At 38.7% G+C, this 16,340-nt stretch overlaps 1 protein-coding gene across 2 annotated transcripts in view; it reads left to right on the forward strand.

Annotated features, from left to right (window-relative positions):
- Window positions 1-15,498: 15,498 nt before the first annotated feature.
- TFAP2B (transcription factor AP-2 beta) overlaps window positions 15,499-16,340 on the forward strand; it is a 26,001-nt gene continuing 25,159 nt past the window's right edge. For both annotated transcript variants that reach the window (XM_029945413.1, XM_029945414.1), the window contains exon 1: window positions 15,499-15,579. In XM_029945413.1, coding sequence (XP_029801273.1) covers window positions 15,499-15,579 — 81 coding nt within the window. The remainder of the gene's footprint in view (window positions 15,580-16,340) is intronic.

Here is a 16,340-nt window from a genome sequence, read left to right on the forward strand (position 1 = left end):
GAATCTAATGTCATTCTTTTCCTTCTTGCAATATCCCAAAACCATGAAGGAAAGTTTAGTTACCATTCAATGTTTCATAATTAGAAGAACAGAATATTGCTCACTGTGTTATTTTTGAACCAACTCCTGAGGTTGGTTTAGGCTTCTCAGTCAGATCAAAATATTTAAAAAAATCTTATTGTTAAAATGAAATTTCTATCTCTTTTTCCCATGAATTCCCAAGTATAATATTGCCATTATTTGCATAGAGAATCAAAGCTATATTTTTCCCATTCTCTAATAGCAAAGTGTGCCAAAATTCAAATTTTCAGAGCCATATGAAGTTTCATTCCTCTTGAAACCCAAGCTATGTGGAAATGAAAAGAAACATGTTTTCTTTATCAGCATTTGTTATTTATCTTACTTCACCATATTTCATTCATTTTATTTCTTTCATTTTATATCAGGGATTAATCTGGAATGTCTGATTTTAATTATAAATCCCTTTTATACAGAACTTTTAAAATATGATTTTTAATATAATTTTTTCCTGACTTCAAATCCTGTGGACAGGGAATGTCAACAGCTTCTAACAACTTCCTTTTAAAGATTACATGAGTAATGATCTACGGAATGGGGCAAATGAGAACCATTGGAAAAAAAATCACAGATGTAAAAGCAAACATAAATCAGTAAGGAAAAATAGAGCCAGATTTATTTTCAAAACAGAACAATCTCTTCCCTAATAACCCAAGTGATGCTTCTCACTTACTACATGGGCCCAGGATTGTCCCTCCACCTTGCCACTCTTGCTGTTTTCCCTACAGAACAAGATGTAACCAGATGTCTCTCATATTAGGTCAACTTCAGGTTGCCTCCCACTACCACCAATTACTGAGGTAAATTAGTAGAATGTGTTTTTAAACATATTTTTAATGAACCACATAATGGAATTTCATACGTAGGCTTTAGTATTTTGTTACGATTCCTCTAGAATATTGTTTTAAACTAATTAAGTAATGTTATTAAAACAAAGGTAGTGTTATTGCTGCTCTTTTTTTTATCAATTCACTATTTATAATATATGAGTGAGTTACTCTGAGGAACAAAAATATTTGACTACATCAGTGAGCCTATTACGTCATCATCCTGTGCACATTTCTGGTCCCCTAGATAATTGAATAGTGTTTTTTTTTCCTTTTTTCTTTCACTGAGTGAGATTGTTGGCTAGATGAAGAAACAAATTATTCGATGCACTTTGGAGGTATGGACTGACTACATAGCACAATCCTGTTAAGAAAACTCCATTTATGTCTGCATCCCCGAAGATCTGCAGTCTCTCTGCTCAGAACCCCTCCTAGCTCTGGCCAGCTGCCCTCTGGCCTTGCACACAAAAGCTTCAGGTCTCACGTTCAGGGAAGTCACATTGAATCCAAGTCACCTTGAGTCATTTCATTAGCTTTAGAACTCCGCCTTCAAATATAACCATAAAAAATATCAATCTATTAAATGGTCATTCGCATGGTTTCTCAGACTTGCATTTTGGAGATGGTTTCTTTATCCTTTCACAATGCCTGGCAAACATTCCTCCTGTGTCCTTCTTTGTGGCCTTTCCTTCTCCACTGACTCCCTTAGGTTTTAGCTTTACGTCCACCTTTTCCCAGCAATCCTCTCGGCTTAAGATCATATTCTGACTAGGACTGACTTTCTCTCATACCAATTTTCCTTTTAGACTGGGTCAAGCACTTGCATATATAAGTGGGTTTCAGTCTCATATGTATTGTTTCTCTAATTAAATACATATTCCCAAAGGGCAGAAGAATCCTACTGCAATGTCTTCTCATCTCCAGATTGTACAGTGGCTAGTGCAGGATGTGAGGTAACACATATGACACACTTAGAACTTTGCCTGGCACAGAGAAGCACCTGATAAGTGTCAGCCATCATCACTACGAACCAATGCCTATATATCAGTGCACAGTTCATTCGTGTATTAGATTCTATTTTTTTATGTTTATTTACTTTTTAGAGAGAGACAGAGACAGAATGTTTGCACAAGTATGGGAGAGGCAGAGAGAGAGGGAGACAGAGAATCCAAAGCAGGCTCCAGGCTCTGAGCTGTCAGCACGGAACCCGACGCAGAGCTTGAACCCACGAACTACAAGATCATGAACTGAGCCAAAGTCAGATGCTTAATCGACTGAGCCACCCAGGTGCCCCTAGATTTTAAGTTTCAAGCTCCATTCTCCCATGGTTAAACTACATTCATAAGGAAGTTACATGCATTTGAAAACTGTATTAAATGAAGAGCAGCAGTGAATTATTGTGCTTTCATCAATTAGTATGAGTTATAAAACTTAACAAACTACCATCACTGCAAAACTGTAATCTGGTTCAATCAAAAACAATACAGGACTTCATTATTATTACATTTCTCAGAAGAGAGAGCAAATGTTTCACCAATCATCACAAAAATCTCAAGAGAGTCTGTAAATGTTAATGTATGTATTTTGGGAAGTGTTCATATTCTTGCATGCTCCTTACTAACAGGCCTGGTGAACTAAAAGGAAAGATGCTTCAGCTGTTTTTATGGTGAGTGTTAGTGAATTGCAGTAGCAAATTTGATGGAGGGAAAGAGTTAAGAATTGGAAGGTAGGGGCGCCTGGGTGGCTCAGTTGTTTAAGCCTCCGACTTCAGCTCAGGTCAGATCTCACGTTCGTGGGTTCCAGCCCCGCATCGGGCTCTGTGCTGACAGCTAGCTCAGAGCCTGGAGCCTGCTTCCGGTTCTGTGTCTCCTTCTCTCTCTGCCCCTCCCCCTCTCATGCTCTGTCTTTCTCAAAAAAAAAAAAAAAAAAAAAAAAAGAATTGGAAGGTAGAAGGGTTGGAGTTCTGTCCCAACCTAGCCACTTAAGACCTCAGGCAATGATTCACCTTTCTGAGCCCTGACTTCCTCCTCTGTAAAATGATGGGTCAGGCATAATGGCTACTACGTTCCTCCCAATTCTAATGCTAGGCTTCTAAAGTTCTCACATAGAACACCTAGAACATTGTTCAATCCAATTGTACTTCCGAAGAGTCGACTGAATTTAGCTGAATTGCAATTTATATTACATAACATTATAAAGATATAAAATACATCTCTCTAAAACTACATTATAGAAATTTCTTTCTTTCTTGGGCCTCCAGGGAAGTAGAGATGAACAATACTAAGGCTTCTCTCATGTTTTTGTGTGCCCCAGAATTGTTTGAAGATTATGATTTAAGATGATTTAAATGATCCTAAAATGTCCCATCTTAATTGATTAAATCATGAAACCCTAGGCGAGGGTTTCTCAACCTCAGCACTATTGGCACTTTGCTAAGTCTTTGTTCTGGAAGCTGTCCTATGCATTGTTTAATGTTTAGCAGCATTCCTGGTCTCTACCCACTGAAACACCAGCACCCCCGTACCCCGCATTGTGACAATTAAACAATGTCTCCAAAACAGTATGAAAACTCCTCAAAAATTAAAAACAGAACTACCCTGTGACCCAGCAATTGCACTACTAGGTATTTATCCAAAGGATACAAAGATGCTGATTCAAAGGGGCATGTATACCCCAATGTTTCCAGCAGCACTATCAACAATAGCCAAATTATGGAAAGAGGCCAAATGTCCATCGACTGATGAATGCATGAAGAAGATGTGGTATATATATTCACAATAGAATATTAGTAGGTGATTAAAAAGAATGAAATCTTGCCATTTGCAACAACATGGATAGAATTAGAGTGTTATGTGAGGCAAAATAAATCCATCAGAGAAAGACAAAAATTACATGATTTCACTCATGTGGAATTTAAGAAACAAACCAGATGAACATCGGGGAAGGGAAGGAAAAATAAGAGAAAAAAAAATCAGAGAGGGAGGCAAACCATAAGAGACTCTTAAACACTGAGAACAAACTGAGGATTGCTGAAGGAGGAGGTGGGTGGGGGAACAGGTTAAATGACTGATGGGCATTAAGGAGGGCACTTGCTGGGATGAGCTCTGGGTGTTATATGCAAGTGATGAATCATTGGGTTCTACTCTGGAAACCAGTACTACACTGTATGTTAACTAACTTGAATTTAAATTAAACAAACAAACAAACAAATAAATAAAGTCTCCACGTGTTTCCAAATGTCTCCTGGGGATGGAGCCCATCCCCACATTGAGGATCATGGCCTGGACAGGAAGCCAACGGCCTACCACATGCTGTATCTATTTTCTTTCCTTTCTGTCCATTTTCTTACCTCTTTCTCCATTAACCTTTATTTCCTTTTCTCTATTTGATTTCTCTTTTCTCCTCCTTTTATTCTTCTCCTTTTTTCTTTTCTGTCTCTAACACCTGCGATTTAGTTTTACAATTGTCTAAACCACTGGCCCCAGGAAGTCAGAAGAAGAGCTGACTCTAGGCCTTGATAAACACCCTTTAGCTGTCAGGCTAAAGGGAAAGTTCTGAAGTCAAAGTTAGGCTCAAACCCTATTTCTGTCATTTCCCCATATTATGACAATTTGGGAAAGTTGCTTAATCTCATGGGGCTTTGGTGTCCTCATCTGAAAAACTAGAGGAATAATGCCTTTCTCATAGGCCTTGGGAAGATTAAGTTAGCTCAATTACTTAATGTGCTTAGCTTAGGGCCAGGGTGAGGTTTCAGTAGGTGGCAGCTATTATTTAGTAATATTGGGTTACTAGAAGGAAGCGTGCTGTACTTTGATCACAGTGAAGAGATTTTCAGAGTAGAATGGCTCATAATAGAAACTAAAGCATTAGTCAGTCCTCAGATACATAGAATCTAATCAATCTGAAGAAAATAAACATAAAGGGCAAAGTTAATGATGGCGATCCTTTGAATCCTTCTGCCCAGTTAAATCCACAAATTACTAGTTTAATGTGTCTGTATGTGACCATTTCACATAGGAAAATCTGCATTCATTCTCAAATGTGAGCTGGCGTGTTACTAGAATGTATTATATAATTGTTCCAAAAGCAATGGCTCCCTTCTTCTGTTGAAGAAAAAAATAAACATCGGCTGGAAACAATAGCTGAGCTCACCAAATAATGTTCAGATAAAAGTTCTGAAACACCCTGGTTCAAAATACTAGAGCTGATATTCTCCTACCCTTCAGATCTACTATGGCTTGGAAGGCCTCTAATCTCTGGTCTTTATAGCCAAAATCAGTTTCTTCTTCGAAATCACTTGATGAAAAGGCCACTTTGCATTATCATCATGTTCTCTAAAAACTGTAGTTCCCATTTTCTGGGACTGTTCTCAGGACTAGATCTGAAATGAAAAGTATTTGCAAAAATAACATCAAGCTCACTGATTTAGGAAGGAACAAAAAGAGCCATTTCCCCCAACATACCAGGTTAAGAATAAACAATGGTCAGACTCGCATTGCAGATTTGTGAAAATCAGAAGGGTTTCTGCCAGATAAAGCCATAAGTCCTGAAACAGATCTTTTTTAGCATCTCCAAGTGACTGACTAAGTGCTGCCTCATCCAGCTCTCTCCATGAGCTGTCATTCAACATGCCAGCAGACTCAGTCACGGAATCTCACTCCTGGATGCTGTGACCCAAGGAGATAAAAAGACCAGCCAAAGCTGGATGATATATTGGTGTGCAGACCAAGACTTGCCTCTGTATGGGCACACAATCTAATGCTCTTTGTTTTCCAAGGGTCAGGGGCCAAAAGCTATGAAGGCGAAAATAGGCTTCCACTGGTGACTGCATAAATCAAGACCTGGTGACACTCAGGATGAAACTTTATGGGCCAAAGTCACCAGTGGCAGAATATGGAAGTTTCTCCTATTAAAAAATGGAAGAGTCTGGGGTCTTAGCACCTGATAGAGAACAAATAGATGCTTCCACACACACATACACACACGTGCATTTCACTTATTAATCACTAATTGTGATTTTTATTTAAAAATAAAGCAAAACTCTGGGGTGCCTGGGTGGCTCAGTCCATTGAGCATTTGACTTTGGCTCAGATCATGATCTTATGGTTCTTCAGTTCGAGCCCTGCATCAGGCTCTGTGCTGACAGCTCAGAGTTGGAGTCTGCTTCAGATTCTGTGTCTCTCTCTGCCCCCCACACCCAACTCATACTTTGTCTCTCTCTCAAAAATAAATAAATGTTTAAAAAATTAAATAAATAAATAAAATTAAAGAAACCTCCTATGGGGGAAAAAAAGTAAAATTTGTCAAAAATATAACATCTAGGGGCACCTGGATGACTCAGTCGGTTGAGCAGTCAGCTTCGGCCCAGGTTTGTGGGTTCAAGCCCTGTGTCGGACTCTGTGCTGACAGCTAGCTCAGAGCCTGGAGCCTGCTTCATATTCTGTGTCTCCCTCTCTCCCTGACCCTCCCCTGCTCATGCTGTCTCTTTCTGTCTCAAAAAAAAAAAAAATTAAAAAACAGAAAGAAATAGAACATCTAAATACTAGGTAGAATGTGACAAGTTATTTAGAAACTTTAACTTAGAAACAAAATAGCAATTAATGTATATAATTTCACAGTTGAGATCATAAATTCCTTAACCCATACTGTTTCACTTTCTTTACTAAGACAGCAAGAACATTCCAAGCAATTTCCTTCTCCAATTTATCTTTATGTGTACATAACGCATTGCAAAGAAAACAGGTACTCAAGACATACTTATTGAAAGAACGAGCCCCAGAAAAGCATGAGATGACTCTGAAGTTGCAAATATGACCTAACTCCGGTCCCCATTTCAATTCCCTGGAAGCTTTCAGGTGGTTTTCATGCCATAAAGTCCATCTTTCATGTAATGACCTTCATTCTGAAGGTAATTAGTGAGAGAAAGGGGATTAAAAACTGCCCATTCTTAGGTCTGAAAATATTGTTTTGCTCTTTGTTTAGGTCGTAACTGCAGAGTTAATAAAAATAGTTAACCATACAGCAGGAAAAGAACATAAGTCATAATTTTTTTGTAAGTCATAGTGAACATTTTATATAGAATCTTCACATTCCCCCACAGTTAAGAGAAACTTTGGAAAGGATTCTTTTTCGATGTGTCACGTGCTTATTAAATCACCTAAGATTTTTTGTTGTTATTGCTGTTTTTAAATTATTTATTCTTTTAATATACATTTCCATGAGTTAAGATGACACAGTGTAACTATAATATGGAGAGCAAAAAGATTTGTTTATACAAATGAACCCAGAAATAAAAGTTGCTGTACATTGTTTAGAGCAACAAAGCTATAATAGTTTAAAGGTTTTTGAAAATTGCTCAGAGGGAGTTTGGCTTGGAGTGTGATCATTGGATAAATCTTCCACAAAGAATGTATTTCTTTTAGGGATCAAACAAATGTTTCTCAAAACTGATTGCAAATGAAAGCCTAAAAGGCCCTTTATCCATACTTTAAATAAATAAATTTCCTTTTTTACATTCTATAAAGCCACCCACAGAAACTCTATTAAATATGGGGGGAAAGTGATAATGACAGAAGCAAAACAGAGACTGACAGACCAATAAGGCTACTGAGTATAATTAACTGTGCTGTTATTTCTACTAATAGAAATCAGATAACATATGCAGTGCATGGGAACATGGGCTCAGGAAGTGTGTACCGTTCCCCAATCAGATAATACTTATACAGATGCAGAAATAATGGGATCTTCCACATCTCTCTCTCAGTGCCAGTCCTTTATAATTATTAAACTGCTCAACTTGAAACACAGTGTCAAGCTGAGCACATGGAGTAGAATCACAAGATGGTGGAGTTGTAACCGGCCTCCTGCCCAGTGCTATACGGGCAGGCCTCCTACCCCGCGTTACCCCATCCCTGACAGAGGTCATCCGGGCTCTGTCCAAATCCTGCAGGGACTGTCAGTTCAACACAATCAAAGCTTCTTTGTCCAGGACTTCCAATTTTAGGAATTTTTCCCCCCTCACACTGAGTTAAATCAACCTCCTGGAGTAACATCTCTCTACGGATCTTTGTCCTGTATTGTTAGAGGAAAAGAATGATTTCACCTAAAATGCTCTGAGCATATTTGGGCTAGCCACTTTGCTCCATATTGGCTGTATAGCAGTGAGCAGATCAAATACCAACTTTTCCTTTCTCCTCCGTCTACCCCCTCTTCTTCACGACCAATCCCAGGTACTGGAAGATAGAGTTCACATCCCTACATTTTCTCTATTCTAAGATGACTCTCCCAGTTTTCTCAACTCCTTGTCCTTTGACCTAGCTTCCAGGACTTTTTAGAATCTGATTGCTTTCTTTTAGAGACATTTTGGTTTGTCAGTGACAATCTGAAGGCCAGGCACTTTGAGTTGAACACATGCCTGAAATGCAGTTTGACCAGCATATGGTACTGCGGGATTGCAACTTCTCCAGAACTGAGCCTGTGAACTTTACTAATGCAACCAGGGGGTTCACTCACTATCTGTTTATCAGTCTCAATAAGTTGTTGGATAGAATTCTGATGTGATTATTGTATTCCAAAAACCATAAGGACCCTGAGCAGCAGAAAACTATGGCTATTTTCTAACCTTTCTCTCTCAGTCTCTAATTTTCCCCTTTACATTTATATTTGTGTCACTTTTATGTTTGTTAAAATTATAGATTTGGGGATTAGCTCCAGATTATTAGCTTGTCAAAATATTTTTTATTCCTTATCCTGTAGTTGAATGCATTGACTATTCTCTGCAATGTTTAGCACCTGAAAAATAATGAACGTGTCTTCTATTTCTTCTTCTGATGCACCAATATTTTTTAAAATATTAGAATAAGATTAAGGAAAAAGTCTCATGGCAAACTATTGAAACAGCTGCCTCAAATTGGTTTCCATTAATCAATCAACCACTTTGGGAAAGAATTATTCAAATAGCTGTAAATCTGTGGCAGCAACAGTAGATAGAACATACCAAGTGGTTTCCTTATACTGGAAGCTGTGATAAATATTTTATATGTATTATCTCATTTAATCATCATGACCACCCCCAGGCAATGGTTATTGCTATGTACATGTTTCATATAATTAATAAGTCTCGTATATGGAAATGTGTTTCAAATGTTTCATACAAGGGAATTGAGGCTAAGGGAGGTTAAGTAATTTTTCTCCTATCCACGAGAGTAAATGGCAGATCTGGGATTCACACACATCTGTCCCACTCCGAAGCTCATGTCTTTAGTGAAAAGATAGATCGCTTTCTAATACCATGACATCACTCAACTCAGACCGGGGAGCCAATGAGACATTTCTGAAATGTCTATGTAAGCTCCAGATACCTTATGTCTGTGATACGTACTCTTGTAAACCTATAGCCAAAGGAAATGGGAACATATGGAATGATCTGTTCTTCCTGAATCTATGTTGGTTCCTAGGGATTTCCTTTTTCCCTTCCAGAGTACATGATTAACCACTCTGACAACCCAAACTATTATTTTTCCGGGTACACAATAGTGTGAATCCCCACCTATGGTTTCTAGTACCCACCTTTTCCATTCTTACTGAAAAAAAACAAAGTATTTTCCAGCCTCTGCTATTAGACATTCTTCTCTTTTGCATGTTTTATCAAAGACTACTGACCATAATTTCAAGATCAAAACCACAAACTCTTTTTGTACGTTCGGATGTAATTCCTCTAGACTTAGATGCCTCACCTCTTTCAAGTGCCTGTTAGGTACTATTAAAATTATATCCTCTTCCCCAAAGCTGTATTCTTACCCTTTCTTTGCTTGCTTTCTTCTCAGATGCTATTCCTAAAAACTTTGTGTGTGAGTGTGCATCTGTGTAATTAGTATTTATCAAAAGATCCGGGTCAGTGCTCTTAAATTCTACCCCAGATGGTTCCAGAGAGTTGAGATTTTGCTATAACGTGTTGAAAAAGGAACATAATTGGGGCACATGGATGGTTCAGTCAGTTAAGCTTCCCACTCTTAATTTTGACTTAGGCAATGATCTCGCAGTTTGTGAATGCGAGCCCCCCATTGGGCTCTTCGTTGATGTCGGGGAGCCTGCTTAGGATTCTCTCTCTCCCTCTCCCCCACTAGCACTCTATCTCTCAAAATAAATAAATAAACTTAAAGAAGAGGAACACTTTCATTTTAAACTCTTCATTAATTACTATTAGATGCTTTCATAAATCTCAAAGTCCATTTCTAAAGAAGAAATTTGGATACTACCCTGTAAATTTGCCTCATTTTATAGGTAAGGAAACTGAGATCTGGAAAGGTCAAAGGACATGCCCAAGGTGACATAGCTGGTAGGTAGAAGAACAATTTATATTAAGGAAATAAAAAGTCATAAAATGAATATCATTTTCTATTTTTATCAAAATGCATAAATGTGAATTTTAGCAAGTAGTTCCACAGTAATGTTAATTTCTCTCAAATGTCCCTTATACTTAAGAGACATTTCAGCCCTGATGGTATACAGTGTATGTGTTTATTCATGCTTTAAAGGTTATATTTCTGCTCTACATCTTTCCACGTCTTTATTTGCAAATTTTTACTCACAGATATGTACTGGTCTGTTGGTTGCATTTTGAAACCAAATTATTTAGTGTTCTCACCCTTTGAGATTGCTCCTTCTTAAAGCAATAATATGGAAAATGTCCACAGTGATGGAAATACCTGTCCTCCTGCATTAGTCACGCCAGCAAAAGCATGCACCTCTCACATTTTGTATATGAAATACCCACTGGTATTGGGAACAACGGTGCTGCGGCTGTTTGCATCATTTACTCCAGCCCCCATCTTCCATTTCTTAACCTCTTTATCTCGAGGAGATAGAAATTTGAAAACTGTCCCCTTGGCGACTTCATACCCCTACAATTATCCAGAAAAACCAAAGGAACTCAGAACATCTAAAATATGTGATGAATTTATTACTACTCAAAAGTCCACAAGAAAGTAGGAGCTTCCACAGCCACAATTATTTCTATCCTTACAAGTAATGTCAACTAAATATCACTTCACAAATTCACAAGAGCACTGCTGACTTACTATTACAGTTAAAATAAGACATGCTATTTCCTCTCCAATGCTCACCTCATTTTGTATGATCATGAAGAGTCCATCTACAGATAAGTTCATTCTCGTTTAATTTTTAAAAATACTTAGGGAAGAGTTAGCTCTTCCTATTTTATTTCCTCATACTCATATCGCGGAAACCTATGTGGCATCCATGCCCTGTAAACCAAAGGCAGGTGCTTGAATTGTGTTTTCACACATCTGACAGTAATTTTTCCAAATTGATGTTAAAATATATGATCAAGGGGCACCTGGGTGGCTCAGTTGGTTAAATGTCTGACTTCAGCTCAGGTCATGATCTCGCCGTTTACGAATTTGAGCCCTGAGTGGGGTCCTGTGCTGACAGCTCAGAGCCTGGAGCCTGCTTCGGATTCTGTCTCCCTCTCTCTCTGCTCCTCCCCCACTCACGTGCTGACTCTCTCCTCAAAAATAAATAAACATATATATATATATATATGATCATGAGAAAGCTTCAAGATAAAAACATGTTAGAAAAATAGAGTCAGACTGTCACTAATAAATAATGCAACTGTCATGTCTTATTAATCCACTTCGTGGACAATAATGGTTCTGATGGGTAACAGGTGGGGGTAGATTCTGGTATGTCAGAGTAAGTCATTGCTCCCTTTTCTCTCTTTCTTTGCTTGTTTGTAAAGCCAGGACACGAATAACTCTGAAAAACTTAACCCCAAAATGCTATCTTCTTAATTTCAGAAGGAAGGTTGGAAGGAAGACAGCACCAGAGTGCTGTGGGGAAAGTGCTGAGGACATAGCTGAAGATCTGAGTTGGGATTCCCACCTCTACTTTCCAACAGGGAGCGTATGCAAGGCCCCACCATCCAGAATGAAAAGCATCAGCGTCTTGACTTGAAACAATAATCCTAATTCTATGTCTTGGCTTTTTCCATTTTACTATTTTTGTGTTTGTGGAAGATAAAAATAAAAGGAAACCCAGGAAGCCCATGTAATGTGTAAAAGAAAAGGTAGCTGCAAAGAGAGATAATTTATGAACCTTAAATCATAGATGTCAAGGTGAGGAATAAGAGAACAAAGAAAGTCTGTGAAAATTATGTAATTCGTAATTACATTTTTAGGAAAAAAAACCATGAGAGTGCTAATAGTTGATCTTCATTTAATATAATGACGTTTTTCGGGAATTTTTTTTAAGTTTTAAATCTACTCCGAAAACCGCCAGCAGAGGGCTCTATCTTAGGTGTATTAGCTTTCCCTTAGCGCCTCCTACCTTTAGTAGATAATACTCCCTCCGTTTGAGGCTGAGAAAGGGAGGGCGTTATTAACTCTCCTCTCCGCTGTTATAAACGGAAATAAATATAAGTGAAAGGGGAAAGTACGAATAACTATCTTGGATGTCTCCAGCAAGCTTTTTACCTAGGAGAACATGTGCGCGCCCTGAAAAACGAAATATAGGCGAAATGAAAAGTGAAATAATGAAAATGCATATTTTACTCTTCCTTTCCAAACCAGAGTTTGTTTTCCTTCGTTTTGCATTTATTAAGTCCTCGCGGAGATCTTTTCCTACAGCATGTGACTGGAAGTTAAAGCGAAATGCAACAGACAGTTAAAAGCAAGAAAAGCAGGCTCAAGTAAGGATAATGGTCTCAGCGGGGATCGAGCTTTTATTTGTACATTTTTTGAGACGTTTGAACTCTTTAGATCCTGAAACAGTGGTTTCAAAAGTTAGTAGATATATTAAGAGTTGAACTTTAAAAATGCTTTAAGCGATAAAAGATTTTCAAGAATGGAAAGAGAAAGAAATCGCTAAAAAAGAGATCGAGCGGCCGTGCAGGACGGGTTTGCTTGTATAAAATCCCGACAGAGGGCGCTGTTGCCCGTTCGATGACACACGGAGGACAAGATTTCTCTTGCAATTTCTAGGATTTTTTGAATAATGCCCATGTTGAAAAATTGACTGGGGTTTTAATTAACGTTATGTATTTCTTTGCGTATCTCTTTATATGTATGTATGTATTTTTAAATGTATGCTTCATTCTTAATAAAACCAGATTTCTTTTTGTTTCAGTTTCCCTAAAGAATTTGTATAAATTTTAACCAAATATTTCAAGATGTTGCTAATCTTAAAAATATCTAATATTAGCATAAAATAAAATTTCATATGCAAATGTTGAAATTAGACATATGTAAGGCTGTAAAATAGTTATGCTAACATATATTTTTAATAGCTTTACATATAAAGTATCTTTATAGGGGGGTTTTGTTTGGTTTCAAGCTATAGGGTTTATTTTAGACTAATCAATGATATACTAAAAAGATATTTAAAAGGCTTTAGAGGGAAAAAATTTAGATTTTTCGCAAATGCTTTCTATTTGTGTTAGAATGATCTTTAGACTGAAACAGCTAATGGAGTCGTTCACTTGAAAGGAAGAAGAAGACATTATTCTCATTAATAAATTTGTGTCTAGAGCACCTGAATTTCCAAGTCTATAATATTTGTCTCGCAAAATATTGATCTGGGGCTAATTTTAGTTCTGGAAAGGTAAAACCTGTCCCAAGTCCTACCAAACAATAAAATTAGAAAGAATGCTTTCCCATGTCCAAACCAGTTCTGGGGGCAAAGAAGAAAATCTTTGCTCGTGCTCCCAGCGGGAAACCGGTATAGATTTTGTATGGTTTAAGGTGTTAATATTTAAAGTAGAGAAAAAGAAAAAGGAAGGAAGGAGGGACAGAAGGGAGGATAACAGGATGGAAGGAAGGGTAGCAGGATGGAAGGAAGAGACGAGGGAGGGAGGGAAGAAGGGAGGGAGGAAAGGCAAAACAAAAATTACTACTGGAAAAGAAGGAAGGGTTTATTTTCCGAAGTTCTTCCTAAAGCACCTTTTTATGTTCCTTTCATTTGACTTATCGTTAAGAAATCAAATCTAAAACTTGCAGAATTCTTCGGTCTGCATTACATCAAGCTTCTCCTTGGTTTTCATCGAACCCACCGCGCTTTTCCGGAGCCCTCTCCTGGAAGGGCATCCGGCTCCGCGCGCACGCGGCAGCGCCCAGCGGTCGTGAGATTTACAGACAATCGCCCTTTGCAGATTCCCTCTTATCAGGTTTAATAACTTCCACCCTAAATTGCCCAGGTCCCTCCTCATTCTCTCCTGTCACTTATTTTCTGCCCCAGGGGCAGACCTCCTCCACTGGATTTCCCTTCTGGCTATGGGAATCCTTCCGTACCCGGGTACCCGGAAAGGGAGTAGAAAAACCGAGGGGGAGGGAAAAGGAGGAATGAGGTGCGTATTCACTTCGGGGTGAAATTCATAAACCTTGTGCCTTTTTAGGGCGCCCATTTTCAAGGTTTGGTTAACTTTGTTACTGTTGTTATGTTTTTCTTTGGGAAAGAAACTAGACAATTCACCTCACTAAAGGAAAAAAAGCACTCAAAACAAAAACAAACAAACAAAATCCATACATACTAAAATATTTCTCACTATCTCTCTGAAGAACATTCTGCTTAAATCTTCCAAAGGTTCAGGTGACCATTTCTTGAGGGTCCATGATTAAATCCACTTAAAGGGTACAGACAACAGATGGAAATATACTGTCCTATGTCTCTACCAAGAAGACTCGAAATTAACATTGTGTGAATGTCTGCATGTGTTGTTCCCAACATCTGAAAAAAAACAAAACTTCCTAATGTGAAGACTCTAGCCAAGAAAAGAAAGGCACATGGAATTCGTTGAAAATGCACACAAGCCACCCTTAAAATGACAAACAAGACAGACTGAGGTGTTGATATAGTATGTAAGTTTCCAAATGTGTAGGACAAAATGACCAAAAAAATATTAGAAATGGTCACTGTGGTGAGCTGGCTTTCTTGGTTCTACTTTGACAGAGGTACAGTTCAAAAAAAAAAAAAAAGTTTGTAGACATCAATACAGAGAGATTGCCTTAAAAAATCCCCAAATCCAGCTTTCCAAATACCCTCCTGCTGAACACACATGAATAGGAGCTTTTGTGTTTAAAAATCTCAGTAATGGTCTCCCTTTTAAAATCTACATAGAAAATGGGGGACTGTTGGCCCCCTGGTTTCTCATTATGGATTGTAAAGACTTCAGTCAGTGGCTACAATGATTCATCATTTTCCATATAGAGGTTTTGTAAATGTGTATATTTATATTAATCACTCTGCACGACTATCTCTCCTTTAAATGCATGTTTAGAGTCTGTAGACTTGCGTGACCCAGGGGTGCTTATATAACTCAATGTGGGTGTCTGGGTGTAAATGCGTGTTTGTGATTTTTATAATATATATGTCTGTGGGTTGCATCTAACTCCTGTGTGTGTAATAATGTTTTTCTCTCTGCTGAGGCTTACTTCTCCAGCCTATTGTTTGAGACAACAGATATAAGTTGCGATGGGAGAGGAGCGTCGGATTTGGTGTGTATCCCCCATTTCCAATTATAGATGGATCATTACAGACAGCGGAGTCCTGAGAAGCCAGACATCTGCTCCTCACATGAATGCACTCACCTCCTAGAGACCAGGCTGCCATCATGCTCTGGAAGCTCGTGGAGAATGTCAAGTACGAAGATATCTATGAGGTGAGCCGACACCCCCAGATGCATCTTAGAGCTTTGCAGATAGAGAATTTGAGCTTCTTGACACCCCAACTGATAAATATTTTTCAGCTATTTAGTCGTAGATTTCCGGCCGGTTTTCTCAGCTTTCTCTAACTTTTAGAAAAGCTGGCTGGAGGGGAAAGACTTCACTATTCGGAAAAAGGGACTTTAAGGTTGAAATCTGGCTACTTTAAGTTAGGAGATTTCTCTCTTTTCTTTCTTTCTTTTGTTTTTCTTTCCTTCTTCCTCGCCCCCCCCCCCCAGGCTTTGATGGGGAATGTGGTGCTCCTGAATGTGGGCAGAAAAAATAGGGACCGATTAAGGCAGAGGCTCTCCTGGGTTTGAGTGTGGGAGAGAATTAGATGTTCAAGCCTCATTCATAACAGACTCGGGCTTTTAATTTTTATTTTCAATAATATTTCTGAAATCGGTAACAAACGGATCCAAGTAGAGGACGGAAAAATAGGAGGAGGGGTAGATAGCTAGATGGGTGTCGGCAGGACAGAAGCTAAGGAACCCTAGCAGAGCTTTTTTTTTTTTTTTTTTAATCTTTTTCCTTGTGTTTTGCTTTTTTGAGGGACAGCGCGTTCCCAACACCCTGCTCCGGGGGTATTTTTAACGCAGGTTCTGCTCTCGTGGAGTGCGCACGGCTCTCCACGCCGGGCTGGGCGCAACTCTTCCCGGGCGGGAGAAGTTGCCGGAGCCCGGCGGGGCCGGGGCCGCGCTCGCCGCCGCCCTCCTCG

The sequence above is a fragment of the Suricata suricatta genome, chromosome 7 (genome assembly GCF_006229205.1).
Source record: "Suricata suricatta isolate VVHF042 chromosome 7, meerkat_22Aug2017_6uvM2_HiC, whole genome shotgun sequence".
Lineage (NCBI taxonomy): Eukaryota > Metazoa > Chordata > Mammalia > Carnivora > Herpestidae > Suricata > Suricata suricatta.